General features: G+C 48.8%; 1 protein-coding gene across 1 annotated transcript; it reads left to right on the top strand.

Moving 5' to 3' along the window:
- Positions 1-5,268: 5,268 nt before the first annotated feature.
- Positions 5,269-22,484, top strand: ENTREP3 (endosomal transmembrane epsin interactor 3). Its single transcript, XM_088137271.1, has 12 exons — positions 5,269-5,490; positions 7,736-7,792; positions 8,721-8,897; positions 10,114-10,227; positions 10,547-10,654; positions 12,076-12,236; positions 12,714-12,813; positions 13,785-13,872; positions 14,349-14,870; positions 15,074-15,145; positions 15,288-15,538; positions 19,530-22,484. The coding sequence occupies exons 1-12, from the start codon at positions 5,269-5,271 to the stop codon at positions 19,683-19,685; spliced, it is 2,028 nt and encodes a 675-aa protein (XP_087993397.1). The 3' UTR covers positions 19,686-22,484.
- Positions 22,485-22,892: the final 408 nt, after the last annotated feature.

The raw sequence follows: 22,892 nt of genomic DNA, 5'->3' as shown, positions 1-22,892 counted from the left end.
AGGACAGCGTTTTCCAATTTCGGCAACTTGAAGAGTTCAACTCCCAGAATCCCCCAGCCAGCCTGGGTGGACGTCAACTCCCAGAATTCCCCAGCTAGCATGCTGGCTGGGGAATTCTCAGAGATGATATCCATACGTCTTAAAGTTGCTAAAGTTAGCATCTCTGGTGTTTTGCATAGGATCAGCTTCTGAGCCGTGTAAAAATGGCAGCAATATCGCGGCCGGAGGGTCAGGGTACTAGGTAACAATGATGTTGTTACCTTGTGCAACTGAACTAGTACAACTGATGACGTTCCCTAGCTGGGTAACGAAACGTCTGCAAGGTCCGAGAGCACCAAGGACGCTGCCGTTACGATTCTTTTCCCAACGTTGGAACCCTGATACTTGGCTTAAACCCATGTTCTGCCCTTCGGCCATAAACGATCAAAACAGGCTGGGTTGATGCAAAGCACACGTCCCAAGTCATCTAGGTTAAACTTGGGGAATCAAGTCGTGGGAATGCATCGTCCAGACTTTCCACTAACTTAGTTAAAAATACTATCCCTGATGATGGGGCCTGCAGGAAGCTGGCCAGTCCACCAGAGGGCGCTGATGTTTAGATCTGGGGATGCTCAAAAGGAAAAGAAATAGAAATTAAATAGAAAACGCTATTCTATTATTAACTTAGTTTTTCTTACCATGTTCCATCTCACTGAATAATTCATTGTTATGATCTATGTGACACCATCGGGGTGCAGAATGTCCCTGCTCCCCGATCCCGGGAAACCAGGCTGAAACGAGGTAAACGGAGAAACAATTTTCTTAACGCCGGATTTAGTCGAGCAAAAGTTAATTTAGCTGAAAAGGTCATTTGCGGGGGGAAAAAATGGAGATGAAAAGCTGTCACGTTCGTCTCCAATGTGTTCTGGCCGAGGCTTCATCGGTCGCTGGGTTAAAAAGTTCTTTTTTTCTTTTAAAAGAGACTCCAACGGCGTGAGATTGCAGCCGGGTTGAATTGGGAGCGTTGATAAGACATTAGTGGGGTTTTTTGCCTTTATTCAGGGCTGTCTTCCTTGGTTTTGAGTCAGGCTGATGGAATTAAATGTCGTGATAGCCGCAGAATAGGGAAAGCATCGCTAATGGGGGGAAAAAACACCCTTCACCCAGACAGACAAATGAAAAGCCAGTATTTTTCCTCCGGGATGCAGGTCTTGCTTGTTATAGGACCAAATGCAGAGTAATTGCCTGGAAATCCCCCACCCTCCAGAATGAAATTTGGGGAGAAAAAGCTGCTGAAGGGTTTGGAGAGGTGTTTTGAACACGGGTATCGATGGAGAAGAAGGAGTGGTGTTCGTTGGACGAGTTCCAGTAAGAAATATGAAACTCGCTGCATTCAGCCTGATCTGCCGTTTGCTGTTTTAACCCCACGTTGCATTTTTCAGAACCAACAAAGAAGTCCAAATGCAGATTTGCACGAACTATGCATCCACCCGGATGCATGAACCCCATTACAAAATCTTGGCTTATCTGCCGGTGGGCTTCCGCTCTGCCATTTTAGGTACCCTTTCTGGACTACAAGATGAGTATCTATCCGCCTAGGTGGGGCCGAGCTGACGGCCAGCTGTTCCGTACGGTGAATTTCCTGCAGTGGAAAATGTCTCGCGTTAGAGGCCAGGGTGCAAAAATGTACTTGCTGCGTGGAGGCTTTGAAGACTTAAAGGAATAATAATAATTTTGTAAAAAAAAAAAAAAAAAAAGGGTCCACCTCCAGAATCGAATGCTTAAAAAGCTACAGAACGGTTCGTTTTTAAATCCCTCTTAATTATTTCTCCCTTCTGTCTTGCCCATCTTTAAATATCAGGTGTCTCTGAGCAAAAAAAATCCAGATTTTTGCTGCTGCTTTTGCAGGATCCGTGGATCTTTTCCTCTGGCAACCTTTCTAGTTGCCCCCTAACGGAGGATAAATCTTTTTTTTAAAAAAATCCAGGCCTGGATTTTGGAAGATATCTACGGTCTAAAATTGCAACCTTTCTAGGAAACCCATTCGCTAGTAACATCCGTCCCGTCTTTTGCAGGAAAAAAAACCTAGATCTTTTTAGCAAACCAAGGAGAATCAGGAGAAGGGGGACGTTGTTTTAAATTTTTGCAAATCGCTGGCCAATCTCGTGGATTTGGCAGACTTCTGAGAGGGTCTTGGGGGACCCCCGGGGGTCCTTGCACCACACGTTAAGAAACATTGCTCTGCATGAAAAGAAGGCGGCTTTGCTGGCCTTGTCTGACATTTCCATCGGCTGGATTTAGCTGCCGGGCAGAAAAGATGAAAAATTTGGCAACGGATCTCGTTCCATTAGCTGGAGGCCTCGCGGGAACCATCTTCCCAGCTGACTTCTCCTCCTATGGTGTGGCTCCTGATGGATCAAAGCACGTCGTTTCCAGCCAAGGGAAGCTGACAAGGAGGGTGCTGATGAGGCCCCATCCTCTTTCTGCATGTTTTTGCAGATAGACTGCTTCCGCCCAGGGAGGATTTGCAGGAGAAGTCGGCGACACCCTCCCGGCCAAGGTCTCTGCTCGCGCAAGAGCAGACGAGTAGCTTCAGATCGGTGAGAGATGCCTTTTTAATGTTATCGTTGCAAAACAGAATTTGAACGAGGAGGCAAAGCGAAGCAAAGGAGGGAAGAAAAGCCACGCGTGGATCCACCCTCCTCCATACAAAAAGTTAATTTGCTGGGAGTTTAAAATCAATTAGCTTTGCCGGAGCCCTTGTTTTGCACTTTGCAGGCTCAGAGGCATTTTTCCCTCCTACAGATATATTCCAGGATGAATCACCCTTGGGCTCCGTGCTCCTCGGATAACATCTTCGCTAAGCCCAGTTTGTAAAATCACTTTAAGAAAAACAAAACTTAGGCAATTCAAATAGATTCCTCCCTAAAAACTGGGCTGCTCCCCTGATGAACCCTTCGGATGAATTCTTTTCCTCTGCTCGCATCTCACCCCAGTTCTTCGGCCCCAGCTTTGGGCTGGGGTCAGGATTTTGCCCAGAGGACTACAACTCCCAAGATGCATCTGGGCAGGGTGTGTTCTTTTCCCCCCTCCCTGCAGCATCAGGACCAGCCAGAGCATCCACTGGAGAGGGATGCAGGCGCCGAGCGAGGAGGGCGGGGCCTGGAGCATCCCTGGCTCGGAGCAGTCCTGCAGCTGAGGAAAGGCTCCACCCATCCTGGGTAAGACTGCAGCCGATTTCAACTCCTCTTTGGGGCCGAGAGAAAAATGGGGAAAGCGGGGAGGGCGGGGGGGATCGAGCTTTCAGGGAGCGAGCCAGAGGGAGGGAGCTTGGGGGTCTCTCCTTCCGGGGAGGAAGATCTCTGCACGAAGGCTTTGCAGCAAGGGGGGGATATCAGGGTTGGGCTGGCTGGATCCAAGTTTCTAGGAAGAAGCCATGGCAGCCGATCCCGCGACGGAAGAGCCAAGCAGGGCCTTTCTTCGCTTTCGCTTGTGGGTCTCCAGCAGGCATTGGGTTCTGGGAGGGCCAAATTCCAGAGCTCTCCCCCACGGAAAAACCCTCTCTGCAAGCATCTTGACATTTGGGGAGGGGGGCCGACGTTCCCAAGCTTGCCCTGGGACCTCGAACGGCCGCCACACAAAATCCGCACCACAAACTTTTCCTGGGTAACAGCACAAAGCGGGGATTTGCAAGCTTGTTGGCAGCAGCCGAGTGTCGCCTGCCACACCTGTCTTCCATCCCTATCTCTCCCCCCCCCCCGTTCGCTCTGGGTGGACTGGGGACTGCAGAAACAGATGTTGGCCAGCTGTTGAGAGCTTGGGGGGAAGGTGCAGAGGAGGAAGGAAGGAAGGAAGGAAGGAAGGAAGGAAGGAAGGAAGGAAGGAAGGAAGGAAGGAAGGAAGGAAGGAAGGAAGGAAGGAAGGAAGGAAGGAAGGTTGGGAGAAGGTGAAGGACTGATGGAGATAGAGATGGAGGTGGAGATGGAAGGAAGGAAAGGGATGGATGGAAGGAAGGAACAAAGAGAAGGACTGATGGAGGAGATGGAGATGGAAGAAAAGAGGAAGAGGAGAAGAAGGTGGAGGAAGAAGAGGAAGGAGAAGGAGTGGTGAAGAAAGAGATGGAAATGGAGAAGGAAGGGAGGGAGGGAGGGAGGGGAGAAGGACGTGGTGCAGAGAAAGTTGCTTTTCAAACAGCTGAGTTTGCCTGTGACTCCATCACTGTCTTTGCAGCCGGCTTCTGAGTTTGAATCTGGGGGAGGGGGCAAGGTGGGTTGGCAAGACAGGGCCCTGGCCTTCTCCATGGTTCTCCGGCAAGCGCCAACTTCAGCCCACCCTGTGACTCCAGGGCTTGGGGAGGGAAGGCATTGCGCCCTGCGATGGGAAAAGATGGAAAGCTTTCCTGATCCATTTCAGCATCCCTTCGCAGCCCGGGGGGCTACGTCCCGGGCAGGCGGCCCAGATGCCCACTTGCCACCAGGGAACTAGGAAATTGTGCTTTTCCAAGGCCCGGTGGCTCTCTAACTCTGGAAAGATCAATTTCCTCCTCTTGCTTGGTTCAGGGGTGATGATCCAGGAGGAAATGGGCTGGTTCACTCAGAAAAGAAAGCTGAGGTTTGGATTAGCGGTTGGGTTTTTATAGCTTTTTATTCGCACCACGCCAGCGTTCTTTTATTATTAGGAATATTTCTGGGTGGTGCCCCTCCAGGTCCTTTTTTTGGGGGGGGTGGTTAGGAAGGAACCCTTTTCTATTTTGGACTTGTTTCTTTTTCCAGGAGGATCCCGTTCTGGAAATGAACCGCTGATGATCTCTGCGTTTTTCAGCAGCGTTGGAGGAAGGCAAAAATATCTCCGTTTCCTGCAGGATCCCTCAGCTTCTCGGCCCGCCCCGGGTTCTAGATCACAAGAGGCATCTGGAACTTCATCGCCTTCTCATCTGGAACCCCCGATCTTGGCCTGGCTCTCTGCATGCACCCAGAGGCACTCTGTTCGTGGAGGTCTGGATCAGCCCCCCAGCAGAAGATGAACCCTTCTCCCGGCTAAAACACCGCGTTCCCCCCCCTGCAATATGGGGGTCACCTCGGGAGCAGCCGAAAGCATTCAAGTGGGATTCTTTTTCGTTTTCCTTTAATAAAAAAGGACCCCCCCAAAAGACTTCCTTGAATTGGGAGAGGGGGAACTGCTGTTCTCAGCTTCAAAATACGGACTGTATTTTATAATGGTTGGAAGCTGATATCCAGGGATCGGGACTAGATTTTGGGGTTTCCGTGCTCCTTCTCCTGGGGGGCCACCATGCCTTCCCGCAGCGACTCCAGCTACTCTCTGACGGGCCGAACGTCCCACAGCTTCACCCACTTGCGTGTCCGACGGGCTTGGCTGCAAATTATCCTCCTCTTGGGCTTCATCCAGATGATCCTGGGGGTCCTCATCGTGACGCTGAGTTTGCTGGTCACCACTTCCATCCCATCTCAACACCCCATTGGGAACTCCTGTCCCATCTGGGCCGGTTTTCCGGTGAGTCTCCTCTAAAAGCTCGGTTTGGGGTGGGTGGGTGAAGGATTGGCGAAACCCCGTGGCTGCCACAAGGATTTTTTCCCCCCAAAGAGTCCTGAAATATTTCAAGCGATGCCCAGAGATTTTTCAAAACGTTTCCAGGCTTCCAAGCGGCTGTGGATCATTGGCCCAAACTCCCAGCAAGAAGTATAAATGGAGTCATAAATGGTGAATATTCCAGTGATGTTTAACAGGCTGTGAAACAGATCACTATTTATTTAACCAGCTTGGTTTGATGTCCATGTTAGATGAACCTCCGATGCAGTGAGTTGGCTTGAGTTGAACACATTGTGTTCACGTAGCCTTGTGATGTCTAAACCAGGGTTTATGGGTGGGGGTGTTGTGGGAATCCAGACAATGGCGGCTTATCCATCAACGCATTAAATCAACCATGTTTTGGCCTGATGAGTAAACCCAACCAGGAATTGTCTGTTCGAGGCCCCAAACGCTAAAACCACCTTTCCGACACCAGATCAGGACATAATGGAAAACATCAATAGAGCTGAGAATATCACAATTTGCTAAGCAGTCTTCTTACGCGGCCTCTCAGATCGATTGGAGTGAGATATTTAAAGAAGGCAAAGGATTGCTCGTCGTTTCTATTCGATTGGCTCTATTCTAGCTGAAGGCACTTTGCGCCCTTCACTAGGGGAAAAAAGAGAAGAAAATAAAGCAGATTCTCTTATTCCTAACCCAGGGGAATGCAACCGTTGACGCGCATGTCCACGTTGTGCCCATCTCCGGTGGTGTTTTCCTGGCTCTTGAGAATTTCTTTCCAGAAAGATCGAAAGTCGAAACTCTCCACCGTTTCTGGAAAGGGAAGCGCGCTCGGCTCTCCCTGGGTCTGAAAGAGGCTGCTGCGTGCGCTGCCGAACTTCAAAGCCATTTGCATTAACGACGTTTCAGCTTGCCTCGAGACGCAATGATAAATAATTCAGAGCAAAAACACTCCATTAAAAGGCCCTGCCCTTGCGCTGAGCAGCTTCTCGGCGGAGGAGTTTGGAAGAGGCCGTGCCGTGGGGCGGGGAGGGACGGGTGCCAGGGGCTTCCCAGCGGGGAATTGGAAAGGCCGCTGGGTCCGGTCTAGCGGGGAGTGGCGTTCCCCTGCAGCAAGGAATCTCGTTTTTCACACTGGCACATCAGGTGCCCAGGTGGGCATGGGCGGAGAGGTTGCTTGGCGGCGTTGGAGGGGGGTTATTCGTGTGGAGTCGGGAAGATGACCTGGATGGCGCTGTTCTCCGGGGGTTGAAGCGTGTTCAAGTCCAGAGCGAGCGGATAACCTCTGGATCAGGCAGAGACCTCCCTAATTCACAGGAGTATAGGAGGGGGAAGGGAGGACTTGCAAGATTTGGGCCTTAAAGCCAAGGAATTGAGTTCCCAGTCTGGTCTACCTAGTCAGGCTGGTGTTAAGGTCAGTTGGCCAGGAACACGAAAATCCAGCACCCCGGGCTCCCGAAAACTCGAAGCGGTGGTAGGATGCAGGCGAAGTCACGGATTCAAGACGGCTGTGGTTGGCAACCTTCCTGCGGCGTCCCCCTCCTTTGTCGAAATTTGGAAGCCCCCAAAGGCAGCGGCGGGGGGCCGTGCCCGAGGAACTTAGAGAATCGTCTAAAGTGAAAAAAGAGGAATCAGGGAAGGGTTTTAGGGGCGATGGGTTGTAACCAAAATAAGGCGAAAGGGAAAAAAGCATTTGGGTGTTATCCTCTTTTGAATCACCTGCGGTGCGAATCAGGCTGGTGGAATGGGGAAGGTTCACGTAATTGTGTTCATTTAATTTAATTGCATGTAATTAAACATTGTTCATCTAATCCTTGGTTGGCCTGAAGAACTTGGAGCCCCGAGTCTTTCCGAGTTGCCTGCAGAGGCGAGGAGGAGACACGCTCTGCTCTCTCTCAGGCTTCTGGTTGAGAAGTCAACACACGCAAGGAAGAAGCGCTGAGGAGGGCAGAGGAAAAAAACACACACACGCTCAGGCCTCGGCTCGAGCGACAACCCCATCTTTCAGGAGAACTGATGGAAGGATGGACTTTGAGGATCATCGGCGGTTAAGGAGGAGCGGTTATGGCTTCGTAGCACATGGAGGCTTCGTTCTTTCTCCTCTTCTTCTCTCCAACTTTGCAAAGACAGTCGAGCGCAAAGACCCGGGGTACAAGTTTGGGTTGGGTTATGCCAGTTGCTCATTCCTGCCTGTTTTCTCTGTTTCTAGCTGGCCTTCTCCGGGGTGGTCGGTATTGTTTCATGGAGACGCCCTTTCACCCCCGTGGTAAGTGCGAAGCTTCGTTTGCAAGCAGAAAAGCCGCAGAGGACACGTCCGTCGCTCCTGTTGGACCCCAGGCTAGGCGCCCTTCCTCTGCTCCCCTTTGCATTTCTTAGGCAAACTGGAGATTTTCACAGTTTCCCCAGGGCCATCTCGTGCCTCTCCCCTTTGCCCCAAGAAAGAACCCCTCTCAGAGTGGGCAAGACCGAACAGCGCCTGGGCAATCTCTCTTTTTTCCCACGATGGTGGAAAATATGATTTCTTTTTTTTTTTAATGGTTTTGTTGGACTGTATGCAAAGGGAAAGAAAGGGGGGGTGAGGGGGCACTCTGCAGCAGCCTCCATCTCTTAAACACAAATGAATCATATATATATATAATGATATATGTATAAATATATATAATATATATATATATTTTATATATACATAGCTATTCCTCATTGAGCAACTGCCTCATTTAACGAACGTTCGCAGTTACGACGGTGATGAAAAAGTAACTGTGCGACCGATCCTCGTGCAGACGACCTGTTTCTCTGTGCCGCTTTGAAACGAACGGCGACGCTGGCCTTGAGCGTTCCCAGTGGAACCTCCCTAGGCAGGAGCAGTGTATCTTCCCAAATAGAAACAATTCCTTGGCTAGGCCACGGATTCCTTCGCGGAAGAAGCAGGAAGCTGTCCTCTGTGGTGGGGTGTGTGTGTGTTAATCGTTTGCTCTAAAAGAAAAGGCACTGATGCCACTTTCTGGCTTTTTTCATAACCGGTAAGATTCTAGTCCTCAGAATTCAGAGAGGAGACCCTTTGGTGTAATTCGATCACGAGGCTCCGTAAACCCTTGACTTTTTCAGGGCAGGCTGATGTGATCTAAGGTTTCTTTCCCAGCAATTCTGAGATTTGAACCCGGAACCCTCTGCTCTCCCTCCCTCCCTCCCTGCAGATCACCTTCTTCACCCTGCTCTCCGTCTTGGGCGTCATGCTCACCCTGGCCGGCTCCATCCTTTCCTGCCAGCACGCCCAGCAGGTGAAGTCCTTGGAGGCCTGCGAGCGGGTCCGGCAGCGAGACGGGTCTTCGATCCCGAAGGAGCTGGGATGGCGACGGAGCCTGAAGGCCCAGGTGGGGGGCGCAGCGGGTCGGTTACGGGGGGTGGGGAGGGGTAACATTTGGAGGAGCGAGGGTTGGGGCAGCGGGAAGGGAAGGAGTGCCGATTCATCCTTTCCCAGAGAGCAGGAAAGCCCATATCCCACCTCTGACACCATCCAAAGAGTGCCAAAGCCTGTATCCCACTTTTAACATGAATCAGAGAGCACCAAAGCCCATGTCCCACTGCTGACACCACCCAGAGAGTGCCAAAGCCCATATCCCACTTCTGACACCAATCAGTGAGCACCAAAGCCCATATCCCACTTCTGACACCACCCAGAGAGCACCAAAGGCCATATCCCACTTCTGACACCAATCAGAGAACACCAAAGCCCATATCCCACCTCTCATGCTGCTTAGAGATCCCCAAAGCTTGTATCCCAGTAGCAGTCATATTAAAGTAGAAAAACAAAGCGCCACTCTCTGAGATGAATCTGCCTCATTGCTTGATTTTTCCTTTGGCCCCTGAAAATCTCGCAGAGTCCCAGAGCACAGATGTTGGGGTATCCCAAACCTCTGTGTTTCCCACCTGGAAATTTTGCACGGGGGTGACAGGGAAGATCAAGGAAGGGGGATGGAGAATTAAATCAATTAAAGGAGGGGGGAGGAACTCATATCCATGACTTACAGAGAGATGGTCCAATCCAGCGTTTCGCAACCTTGGCAGCTTTAAGATAGGCGGACTTCAGCTCCCAGAATTCCCCAGCCAGCATGGGGGATTCTGGGAGTTGGAGTGGCTGGCTGGGGAATTCTGCGAGTTGAAGTCCACCTATCTTAAAGCTGCCAAGGTTGAGAAACGCTGGTCTAATCAGTCACAAAGGCTGTGCCAAAGTCTTTGCAGAAAAGTGGGTTTTGGAAAGGATGGGCTTAAAAGGGTGACCCCTAAAACTTTGGAGGAATCAGTTGTGGGCCGTTGTGCGAAACACACCATCCAGCAAGGAGAGCGATGCATTTGCATACAAAGCTGTTGAAAGCTCGTTAGCACAAAAAACGCAACCATTTGAGACAAAAAATATTAAAAAAAGATACCTATCTTTTTTCACTCCCCTTCCTACTGTTTTTATTTTTCCTAGCTTGCATCCGTTGTTTATCTCTGTGTCTCTCCGCTTTAATAAAAATGATGGTATAAAAAAAGAGTGCGTAAAACGAGAAAAAAACCGCAATTGTATGGTTTCTGTCTTCTTTGCAGACTAGTTTCCTGTATAAGAAATGCATCTACTCGCCTTCCGAATCAGGGATCCCCGCCTGCGGCAATAAAGCGGACACGGATTCGAATTGTTCTCGGATTCTCCTAGTCCTCAAGGTGAGTTGCGGGACAAGATTGCACCACCACCTCCTCTTCATTTTACCAAAAAATACCCTACTTGGAACTAAGAATTCTTCGGTCCTTAGTTAGGACTTGAATGATTATGTTTCCCCCCAACTTGGCCTGTGAATCTCATGGCAGATTGCTAATAATTATTATAATAATGAAAGTTCCCATCTGTGTGGCTCTCCTGGGAAGGAAGAGTGCAATTTGGAATCCCGCAAGATCTTAGCTAAAATCTTATCTCCAAAACTTCCTTTTCTCTAATATTCCTTTCTGGCAATTTTCCGTCGAATCTCTGTGTTCTTTTCCGCAGGACCTGCTTTTCAGCATCTGCGGCTTAACCATTTTCTCCATCGTCGTGTGCACCCTCTCGGCGATCGTGTGTTGCATCCAGATTTTTTCGGTCGACATCCTCCACGCGGTGAGTGGCCCAGAAACCGGGTTGGCTCTCACCTGCCGCCGGAGACTTGGATCGTAGCTGAGGGGGATTTCCAAGCTAGTCGGAGAACCGAGGCAAAAAGATATCTTGGTTGCTCATAAGCCCGGATCGTCTGGATTTGCATGGGGAAATCCAGCCGGAATTGGGGCTTCTAAAATACGTATGATTTGGGGTGGGTGGGTTGTGTTTGGAGTCTCTAGAGTTTACACAATCGAGAGCATAAAACGGTTTTATGTCTCTTTTGTAATGCTGGAATTTTGCACAAAACTAGGTGGAGAATAGCCTCTTTTTGATACTATTATTGTATTTATATTCTTTTTATCTATCTATCTCTATCTGATAATATTCTATCTATCTAATTATCTGATATTGTATTTATATTCTTTTTATTTATCTGATACTATTACTGGATTTATATTCTTTTTATCTATCTATCTCTATGATAATATTCTGTCTATCATCTATATATCTGTATTATTGGATTTATATTCTTTTTATCTATTTATCTGATATTATTACTGGATTTATATTCTTTTTATCTATTTATCTGATATTATTACTGGATTTATATTCTTTTTATCTATTTATCTGATATTATTATTGGATTTATATTTTTTTATCTATTTATCTGATATTATTGGATTTATATTCTTTTTATCTATTTATCTGATATTATTATTGGATTTATATTCTTTTTATCTATCTATCTCTATCTGATAATATTCTATCTAATTATCGATATTATTGGATTTATATTCTTTTTATTTATCTGATACTATTATTGGATTTATATTCTTTTTATCTATCTATCTCTATTTGATAATATTCTATCTATCTAATTATCTGATATTGTATTTATATTCTTTTTATCTATCTGATAATATTATTCTATCTATCATCTCTCTCTCTACCTATCTGAGGTTATTACTGTATTTATATTCTTTTCCCCATTTTGCTCATCACCTTGGAGTTACGAGAAAAAGTTAGCAGCGTTTCCTTATGGGGTTTAGAGGCCGCCCCAACCCGTCACGATTCTGGGCGGCTGACAAAACGCAAAAACGAAAAACGTGTTCATTCGAAAGGAAAGTCTGGCGGGGGGGGCATTAACAAGCATTTAAAAAAAACAAAAACTCCCATGAGGGGTCTGCTATCTACTCCTGACCCAGGCCCTGGGGATAAAGCTGGGGGTTAAGGATTGGCTTGAATAGGGTTGGTTTCGAGAACAGAAAGATGGAACCTCCATGTTCAGGGGAAGTATAGCCCTAAATCTAGTCGTACAGTTCAGAGATATGACCCAACGTGGGCTGAAGTTGTGTCAGTGCAGAAGAATGGGTTTTTTTGCTCGCTGTTTCCTGCCTGGTTTAATTGAATGTATGGATTTATTCATCCGGTCCTTTCTCCAGCTTTCTCCACCTCGGTCAAGCTCCGTGACGCTGGACTGCACGTCACCCCCGGACACGCTCTTGCAACACATGTTGGATCTGGACGAGTTTGTACCACCGGTTCCGCCCCCCCCTTATTACCCCCCAGAATATACCTGCAGTTCAGAGACAGATGCCCAAAGGTGAGACGGTGGAAAACGTGGGTAGCACGGCACGTAAAAAAGTTTTGGCTCTGTGAAAAAAAATAGCCAAAACCTCGCACAAGGGCTAGGGAGGTTTGGCTGACAGCAAGACCCCGATCTGAAGGGGAAGAGAACCATAATCGGGTGGGGCCGGTCCACCTCTGTATCCAGATTGCCGAAAGAACCCCTTTTCTGGCACGGCAAAACACACACCGAATTTGAAACCATTCCAATCAGCCGGGTCCGTGTGAAACTGGAACCGTAAAGTGACCGTCGACAAGCTTCAAACAAACGAAAATGGGAAAAGTCTAAAAAAAAAATCTTTCAGGGCACAGGAGCAGAGGCTTGGAAGAACGTGGCAACCTGGGTGAGATGAGAAGAAACTTCTAGGGTTCACGTTGGCCTTGCCGAGCTGCTCAATAAATCCTATTTATTTAATGTATTGAACGGATAATATCTTTTTTTGTTGTTTTTCAGTATTACTTACAATGGTTCCATGGATAGCCCCGTGCCCCTGTATCCCACTGACTTCCCTCCAAGTTATGAGGCTGTTATGGGGCTCCGTGGGGACAGCCAGGTATGGTTTAAGGTGCTCTTGCTGCCGTTGAAAAATAAATAAATGGACGGAGAGACCACTGCAGAGCATGTGCAAAGTGCCCCTTCTTCTTTAAAGGGGCACCTTTGAAATCCCAGATGGTGGAAGGGAGTTGAAATTGGAGTGGATTTAGTTTGGATGTCATCTCAGTTGGGCTGAGCAGAGGCTGGCTTTCCATGTGCCTCTCGTTCTTTTTGGATTGTAGCAAGAAAGAAAATTAAATTCAAGAAGATCAATGGCCTTGACCACAAAAAAGTATTTTCAAAGTTACGACAGTGATGAAAAAAGTGACTTACGACTGGTCCTCGCACTTATGACCATTGCAGCGTCCCCACGGTGATTGTGATTCAGGCGCTTGGCAACCATCACACATTTACAATGGTTGCAGCGTCCTGCAGTCACGATTGCCATTTGCAACCTTCCCAGCTGGCTTCTGTCAAGCAAAGTCAATGGGGAAGCCAGCAGTGAAGGATGCTAGTCATGGTCACATGATGTCTTGTTTAATGACCGTGGTGATTTTTTTAACAACCGTGGCAAAAAAGGTCATAAAATTGAGTGCGGTCATGTGATGCCTCAATGACTGCACCACTTTACAATGAATTTTCTGGTCCCTATTGTGGTCATAAGTTGAGGACTACCTGTATGGGCTTTCTAGAGATATCTGACTAGGAGACTCTAGGAAAGAAGATACTGGGTAAAATAGGCTATCGAAGGATAAACAAGGTAGATCCTGTGACTAGCTGTTATCTAGGGCCACTGTGGAACCTCCAAGGACAACAGCATATACCTTGAAAACTGCCAGGGAAGTTTTCCTGCATTAGGCCCCTGAATTTCCTATGGGCTGGCAGGGGAAGCCAGATGGAGGATTAGCAGACCCTTGGTGTCGATCCAACAGACCTTCACGGTCACCCGTAAAGCTACATTTATGGACCTTTTCTGTCTCAATTCTGCAGGTAACACTGTTTGACTCTCAGTTTACGGACACATCGCATGGGCCATGCTCCTGTAACCAGGTCCCTTCTGTTGTGCTTAGTGGTGAAGGTAAATACACACACACACACAATTGGTTTTATGCACAGCTGGAAAAGGCCCTTTTGTGGTAGCTGTTCCACCTTAAAGTCCCTTGTAAGTTCAAGGAAGCGCAGACGTTGGCCTCAATTAGAAGGTCTCTTAGCGGGCTGAAAACTTCTCCTCCTTCGAGAAGAGAATTGAAATTTAGAGGGTGGATGTCCCGTTTTATTCTTACGATCCACTTCCCAGCAAACTTTCTATGCTTCCACACAATCTTGGGGGACGTCCAGAAAGCAGCCTTATTCGAGGGAAGGTCTAAAGTGGTTGCGTCCCACTAGAACCAAACGAGAACCATCACGAGTTCCCGTTGGTCTGATTCTTCTGACACTGGACCCTGAGCCTGCGATGGGGTCCGATCCACTCCGAATCCAGCGTTAGTATGATTTCCGAGAACTCGACGAACCTGTTTCACAGGTGCGCCTCTTTTTGGTCTCGTTTTCGCACAGCGGTCTCCGTGGATAGCAACTCCCTGGTCATGTCGGAAATCGTGGACATCCCTGGGGATAGCAGCCCGTCTGAGGACTCGTGCCTGTTGGAAGCCAGTGGGTCGGCGTGCTCGGTGGACTACGTCCTCTTCCGCTCCATCCAGCGCAGCCGAGCTGATTACTGCTTAAGCATGGATTGCGGGCAGTGTGGACTTCACCCCCAGGGCCCGTTCGAGGATGTCCCCCAGGCGCGTCTGCGCGGGGAGCGCTCCTTCTCCTGCTCTACGCCGGGCACCGTGTACGAGGGCCTGCTAGAGGCCAGTAGCGCTCACACCCACAGCTGCCACCGCCTGGAAGGCCTCGGCCACAGTGTGGGGCCTTGTTTCCCCGAAGTGCGAGTGAAAGCCAAGACGTCCATGGCAGGACGCAAAGTGTCCCGACAGCAGCGCCGGAGCAGCGAAGCCTCCTGCCAGTCAGCTGTGGTCCATGGTCCCCTGCTGCGGTCCCACAGCGATCCTGGAATTGCCATGCCCAGGGATGTTGGTGAGTAGGTGGGGAAGCCGCAGAAAAGAGAAAATGGGTGACCCCTTTTCCGAGTTCAACAGAGGAACTCTGAGCAATGGTCCCCTTTCACCTAAGCATCGTTCCCAGCCCCAATCAGATCTTTTACCTGCCCCCCAAGCGACTAAATCCCCAGATTTTAATTCTGTCTCTTCTGGTTTTCATCCCCCACCTCCACCCCACAGAAAGCGATTACCAAGAAGTATTCTGCACTAAAGTGTCTGGGGATGATGGATCTAATTCCTCAGCTGATACAGGTGAGGGCAGTACTGCTCAGGTGGTGTGATAACCCAACTTGGTGTAATGTATTCTGGCTGGCTGAATGAATAAGTTTTGATGGCACTGTTAGGAAGGTGCTGACTGCACCCACAACTTAAATTCTCTGGTATCTCTTTTCAGGGCCGTGTTCGGAGGCCTGCCTCTTGCACCCATCGCTCTGTGACCCGCCCTTGCAGGCTCACTTGGCCGGAAAGGCCAAGCCAGAGCCCCCACAGAAGGTGCCCCATCACCTATCAAAGACTATCACGCGCTCCCTGGGGGACCTGAAGGTGTGCCGTGGGACTCGCGGACTGATGGCCCGATTCCTGCACAGATCCAAACGCAACTTGACCCTGCTGGGAGCAGACATGGCTTCTCGCGGGAATAAGCAGGTACCGTACAAGGTTGCTAGGCTTACAAAAGTTCAGGAGGCTTCCCTTAGTAGGAACAATAGCACAGAAATGGAAATAAAGTGGGAATGATTGGAGCCAAATCGGGGACTGTGGCCAACGTGTGGATTCAGGAAACGGGGACAGAACTAGGTCTCTTCCATGAGGACCGTATGATCTAAACTTGGAATTCTGTAGAACGGACTTGGAAGGGATGGGGAGAAGCAAACGGGAAGAAAAAGAAAGCTACGGTTTGCTTTAAAGGAAATTACAGGTAGTCCTTGCTTACCGATGGTAATTGGGACCAGGAACTCCGTCACTAAGGGACACGGTCGTAAGGCACGAGGTCACGTGACCATGCTGACTTACAACGGCAGTTCCAGTTCTAATTGTTAGGTGAATCCTGCGGGGTCACAGCATCCCGCGGTCGTATGATCACCATTTGCGACCTCCTGTCAGCTTCCCCATTGACTTTGTCAAAAGCCAGCAGTGGAGGTCGCAAATGAGGATCACATGACCGTGGGAACGCTGTGATGGCCGCAACTATGAGGACCTGTCGTAAGTCCCCCTCGTTCAGTGCCATCGTAACTCTGAACAGTCGCTGAATGAGCACACGTTAAGCTAGGACTACCCCATTACAAAGTTAGGGACACCCCCCCAGCACATACTTGTGAATTCAGTAAAACTGATTATCCGGACCTCTGTTCAGTTGCCTTTGCATGCCACGGAGAAAATCTTCGTTCAGCCCTGAACGATGGGCAACATTTGTCACTTCCAAGAACAATTTGGAAAGGAACGTAAACAGCATCATGTATGTCAATTCCCCAAATCTGAGTAGAGGACGTGGATTGATGCAATTAACGTAACAGATGTCAGTGATGTGCAACACAGTGCAAACGGCCTAAACGGATGCAAAGATTGCAGACACGCCTTCTTCCCACTCCATTAAGTCCAGGTTTTACTCTCTGTCGGGCCCAGCCCAATAAACAATGGCAAACAGTCCGGTTGAGTTCAGTTCCTTTATGTGCTTATACCACAGAGACAGAATCTTGCTAGACTAAATCTGTATTAGTGCAACAAGTGAATATGCCCTGGGAGATTCTAGGGAGTGGCCACCCTGACCTTTTTTTGCTTCCCACGCCCCACCTCCGGACTGTGTTGTCTTTTGTCTCCTTGCCCTTCCTGGGATGCACCTCTCCTTCCTGGCAGCCTCGCTCTCTGCTGCGATCCGCCACACTCTCGTTCCTTTATTATCGTTATTACATGAAATTAAATAGAACGACCCCCTCACCTTTCAAAATACACCACCTTTCAAAAACCAAAACCGAAAGAAAACTGGGGGGGGGGGAACATGGAGGGCATCTCTTAATAAATACATATCTATGCACACATTGATATATTTATGTTTAGATTGGTATACATATATTTAAAGAAGTATATAATATGCATTTAATACATATTACAGAACACATACGGGTAGTCCTCAGTGGTAATTGGGACTGGAATTTCCATCGCTAAGTGACGTGATTGTAAAGCGTGATGTCACATGACTGTGCCGCTTAGTGACAGAAATGCTGGTACTTCCAGTTGCTGTCGTTAAGCAAATCACTGTGGATTGTCAAGCGAGGATGTCACGCGGTTGCCATTTGTGACCTCCTGCTGGTTTCCCCGTTGACTTTGCTTGTGGGAAGCCAGCAAAGAAGGTCACAAATAGTGATATGGCAATGTCATAACTGTGAGCCAGGTGCCAAGTGCCTGGATTGTGATCACATGACTGCAGGGACGCTGTGACCGACGTAAGTATGAGGACCAGTTTTAACTAGCACTTGTTCAGCACCGTCGTAAGTTCGGTCACTGAACGCGGTTGTTAAGCGAGGACCACCTGTAATGTGTATTTGATCTTTACCCCTTTCTATTACATTAAACATTCCAGGATAGCAGCAATTTCTGAGTCTCTCTGGTGGTTGCCATCCAAGTTTTTAAGACTGGGAATTAAGACTGGGCTTTGAAGTTGTGATATTGCTTTTGCCTCAATTCCTGGAATTGCAAACCAAGATCCAGGCAAACCTGTTAAACCTGGAACAAACTTCTCTGTTCCTGATGCTGTTTCCCACCAACTGTTGGGCTAGACTGAGTGTGGAATGGGGTTAATCCAGTGGGCCTCTAAGAAGGAAAAAAAAAACAGCTTGGAATTAAAAGCAATGCAGGGGAAGAATGTGGATAAGGACGCTGGCAAAAGTCTTGAATCAGATATAAATGAACCAGGCAACCTTTATTTATTTATCCAATTTATATAGCCTTCCCATCTCACCAGCAAGCAGCTCTGGGTGGCAATTTTCATTTCAAATCTTTCTCTCCCTCCCTCCCTCTCCTTCCTTCCTTTCCTTTTTCTTTCTTCTTTCTCTCTCATTCCTTCTTTCCTTCATCACTTGTCTCCCTTCCCTTCCCTTCCCTTCCCTTCCCTTCCCTTCCCTTCCCTTCCCTTCCCTTCCCTTCCCTTCCCTTCCCTTCCCTTCCTCCCCTCTTTTTCTTTTCTTGATTTCCCCTTTTTATACCTCTTATCTTTCTCTCTCCCTCTCTCCTTCTCTCTTTTCAACATCTTTCCTTTCCTTTCCTTTCCTTTCCTTTCCTTTCCTTTCCTTTCCTTTCCTTTCCTTTCCTTTCCTTTCCTTTCCTTTCCTCTCCTCTCCTCTCCTCTCCTCTCCTCTCCTCTCCTCTCCTCTCCTCTCCTTTCCTTCTGATTAATTAAAACACCACTGCAAAGAAAGACGACAAGCATTAGAAAGAACCGTAACAAAGATAAAGACAGTGATTAAAGAACCTCCCCTTCCCCCCATAGAGTTTGCTCTATTGAGCCTGGAATGTTCCAGTCAGCTAATGAACATCTAATTAGCAGGGCTCTTGGGAGAGGAGGCCTTCTTGAAACAGGATGGCACAGAATTTAAATGGCTGGAGCTTTGCAATGAATTTCTCCTGTTTGAAATTCAGAAGTTGCTTCATAAGGTCTGTTTTTTTCACGCCGTAGATTTCTAAAGAATTCCTGAGTGTAAATTCCTTGGTCTTGCAATTCTTTCCTCATCAGGACCTGGTTAGTTCAGATGACATGATCTTGGCTTGTTCAGGGCATATTTTCACGGCAGATTTCTTTTACTTTTTTCCCAAGTATTGGTCCTTATCCAAGATGACTCCAGTCTCAGGTACCCTGCCTGGAATCCTAATTATTTTCAAACACGTAGTGTTACTGAAATAATTTAAGCCTCTCTCTTAAGGTTGTCAGCAAGCCCTTTAATGAGAGGAAACTCTCTCGGTCTCTTGTGCAAAATTAAATTCCGCCCCTGTGAAGCCATGGTGTGATTGGAGCGGGTTAGGGTGGTTTATGTTGCAAGCCACGGTTTGTAATGTGACGGGTCAAAAGGAGGCGGTGGATAAACGAGGTAACGTCAAGATGGTAAATTGAGCTTTAAAGATGGCCAGGATGGGTAGGAGTCTCTTGCTTGACCTGATCCCATCGAAAACAACTTCATCAGAAGTTCATTGTACTGGAAATAATCATCAGGTTTCTCCAACCATTACTGTGAGTTGTCTGATTTTACTTCTAATACAGCGCGATCTGTTTTTCTTGCGGTTCGAGTGTAGTGGTACATGGGAAAGACCTTGGGAGACAGGAGGAAGAGCCACAGCCTAGACAACGGTCTGAGAAATCTGAGTCCAAAGGAGGGATGGGGGTGGAGGAGGCATCTCAGACGGGACCCTCCCTAGTTTTCGGGAGAGCAAAAGCGAGAGATGGGAGAGGTACTTTCAGACTTGCAAGATTCTGTTCATGGCACCTTGCAATAAAGATAGAGCTAGTACTCCTGGGGGTTTCTTCTCTGGACTACCTCACAAGGTTTAACACTGAGGGACCCTTAATCATTTTTTCTCCTCCCACCTACCCTTTTCCTCCCTGCTAACAGCCTTTCACAGCAGTTTTCAAGTTACTCTGTGGGTTTTTCAGGTGTTACGGCTGGGGAGTCCTGCCGAGGGTATCCACCTGCAGAGCTGCGGAGATCTGAACTCAACCTCCCCGTTGCGGCGACTGCTGTCAGGTCGCCGGCTGGAGCAACGACGTCCCTGTAGCCTTAGCGGACTTCTCAGGGAAAGCAATCTCTGAAGACTGCCTCCGGTGCTTGCCCTGCGCGGAGGCGGATTTCGAGCGAAAAGCCCACGATGGATATCCTGGGGAACGGACCATGGCGTCCTCGTTTCCTCTCTCCCGCCGTAGGAAAGGTGTGGCGATGGCCAGGAACAGCCTTGCAGGTCAACTTATACCACGGCTTGGAAATTATTCTGCCTTGCTCAGGATTCATTCTAAACCAAAGCAGGGAGTCCGGCTGGGACTCCCGTATGGTTACCTCCAAGAATCGTTTTGGGGGAACCACAACCCTTGCGCGGGGTCAGGAGTGAGGGCTTGCCTCACTGCTGACACATTAAGAGGACAAAGACGCTGGCCTGTGCTGTTGAATGCGACAATCGGGGTTCGTTTGCAGGGGCTCCACCAACCTTTGTTCTGGGGTCCCGGATATCCAGGCGCAGCGGTTATGTCTCGACGAGCACGTCCTGCTGATCTAAAAGAGAGAGCTGCCCCTTGAATGAGTTTCTTATCTGTCTCGAGGGGAAAGACCGATCCAAAGGCTTGGATGCACCATTGAACTGATAACCCTTTTGTTCTATCCCAGACTCACTGCCTCGAGCTGCTGTTCCATCTTCCTGTCCCCCAAGATACCCTCACTGTGTCCCGGTGTTCAGTTCCCTTGTACATCCATTCCTCGCGTTTCTCCTCTGCTATGGATACCTCACTTTCGCCGTGCCTTTTGGGGGTGCTTCCCTTGGAGAGGCCGCCAGGGACTGGGAGGGGACTGGTTGAATTCTGGGGAATCCCTTTGGGGAAAGAGGACACGCCTCCAAAGCAGGCCCAGATCGCCACAGGCTGACATCTCAGCACCCAAAAAAAGGTTCAGGTCAGGGTTTGAGGGTAACCCCTTTCTGACAGTAGACTGCCTCTAAACCTGGACGTTCCACGGAGCCGTCGTAATAAGAAAGTTCTGATGGTCCTGGGGTCCAGCTGCCTTGGACAGGAAAGGGGATTAACTGTACCTCCATCCCTTCCTGCTCCCAACTTTGACATATTTTGCTTTCTGCTCGGAGATTCTGCAAAGGAGGCGAAACATCCAGATGCTTCCGTTTCCAAAAAGAGCCGTTTTCTGCCGTTTGGCATGTGCTCTCGCTCCAAACCAATCTGGGTTCCCAGTTTTTGGAGGGCGCATGCGATAAGATCCCGCTCTCACCGTTCCCGACTCCTCAATCTGGGGGGAGTTGGGGGGTTTGAGGATTGCCAACTTTCCCCCCCGCCGGGTGCCTCTGCTCTTTAACCAAGCCTGCATGTGAAACCCAGGAGATATCTGAAGTATCACCTGTCAAATCTCTTCCTGCCACACTGTGTTTGGAAAGACAGAGGATCCCTGCGAAGGGGGGAAAGTTGGCAACCTTCCTTGGTCTTGCCAGTCTTTGAGATGCACAAATACTCACCTGAGAAAGAACAATAAAGCCATATCTATCCAAATCGGTTAATATCCTGAAGCTGCTGGTGTTGCTTGACGTCTTATTTAAATGCAAAGGCAGACAAATCAGATCATGTTCGAGTTGGTGAGTGTGGGTGTGGGGCGGTGAGAACTGAAGCTTCCTTAATTCTAAATCGAAAAGAAACTGACTCGATGCCATCAAGGATGTGAATCTGGAAATCTAGCAGCTAAGGGATGGCGCTGCAAAAATTTGAAATGCACAGCCGCGTGAAGATTTGAGACCGGGTCTCCCCACCCCTAGTTGATGCCGAACACTCTGTCCGTGCTCAGAGGCTCTGTTACTCTGGGTTCAAATTATACTCTGCAAAGGGCCTTCATTCTTCTTGACCTGTAAAAATGTAAGATTGTTGTCCCGTTCTTCCTTCCTTCCCCTTGGAGCAAATGCCTCGTTGGCTCCGGGATTGCTGGAAACGGCGTCCTTCAGTTAGACGAATTTCAGTCCCCGCGTGAAAGCCAACCCCTCCTGTGGCGCGTCTTATAGGATTACGGCACCCTTTGGGGACCTTTGGGGGACGCTTGGCGGGATTCCCAAGACACGCGGGCGGTTGCGGGAAACGCAGTCCGAGGAGCAGAGCGATCCGTTGCACAAATCTTGAACGAGGTCCAGAAGTTCACCCTGGCAGAATGTCATGTCAAAATTAAGTGCCGAGATTGCAATCAACCCATGCACAAAAAATTTGCAACAACTGCAGTAAAGAACAGAGGTTACTAGAACTTGACAGTCGGTCACACCCTGAATACAAATTACGCCCTTGACTGGGAAAACACAGAAGATACCGTATTCCTAGAAGCCTGGCAGGAAAAATGTGCATTAACAGGTGAGGGGGTTGGGTACAATTTGCCACACGTCAGGCGCCTGATCCAAATCATGCCCAACAAGCAGACGAGGCAGGCCGTTCCCACCCAATAAATTGACACGTCCCCAAACCCTCAACCATCTCTCTTGAGTTCAAATCTTATGCAGATTCTTACACGCTGCGGCACCGTCCCGCGGCAGACTCCTCACCGCCCCGGGTAGGCGAAACATCTGTAGAAAACATTACCGATGCTTTTTAAATTTCGCAGTGGGGCCGAGCTCTTCCCATTCCCGCATTAAGGACCCCCCATGCTTCAAACCTAGAACCGGAAGAACGAGAAAGGAGTCGGCCGACGGGCTTTCGAACCCAGCTTCAAAGCAGCCCTTGCCAATGCTGGTCGCCTGGTAAACTGCTTCCGCTCATCCTAGGTGTCCCATTGCCAGATTGGGAAACCGGGTTGCCTAAGCACCCTGTTGTTCAACAGACAGATTAAGCGTTGTGTAAATCCCGGCTTCTCCCCCCCACCCGGCCATCCCCAAGCTGCTTTGTATGTTAATCCTGCGCTGAGTTGCAATCAACGAAGGTGCCAGGAAGGACTTGCAATTCAGAGGCTCCTCCGTGCTCAAAACCCCCAAACGCCCATCGCCGAAGCCCTCGAGAGGAAGAGCCAAAAAGATCGGGGTGCCCCCCCACGAAGAACCTTTATGGACGAGTCGTCCGACCATTGTGGTTGGTTTTCTTGCAAGGGCGCCTGAAGACTTTGTTCCTTCCAGACAACAGAAATGCTCTTCTTGTTCCTATTATTTTAATTATAATGCCGGACCTCACCAACGGCGTTCTTAAAAGCTGCTCCCGCTTTTAACCACAAGAACACAATCGCACCGCCGGATGCCACGGAGGAACTCGCCCACCTCGATAAGCCCTCCCGCCAAGAAAACGGAA

The sequence above is a fragment of the Python bivittatus genome, unplaced genomic scaffold (genome assembly GCF_059951505.1).
Source record: "Python bivittatus isolate LINGU-HERP-01145 unplaced genomic scaffold, Pbiv_v1 ctg000180_np1212, whole genome shotgun sequence".
NCBI classification, from domain to species: Eukaryota; Metazoa; Chordata; class Lepidosauria; order Squamata; family Pythonidae; genus Python; species Python bivittatus.
This window is presented reverse-complemented; position numbering and strand designations above follow the sequence as displayed.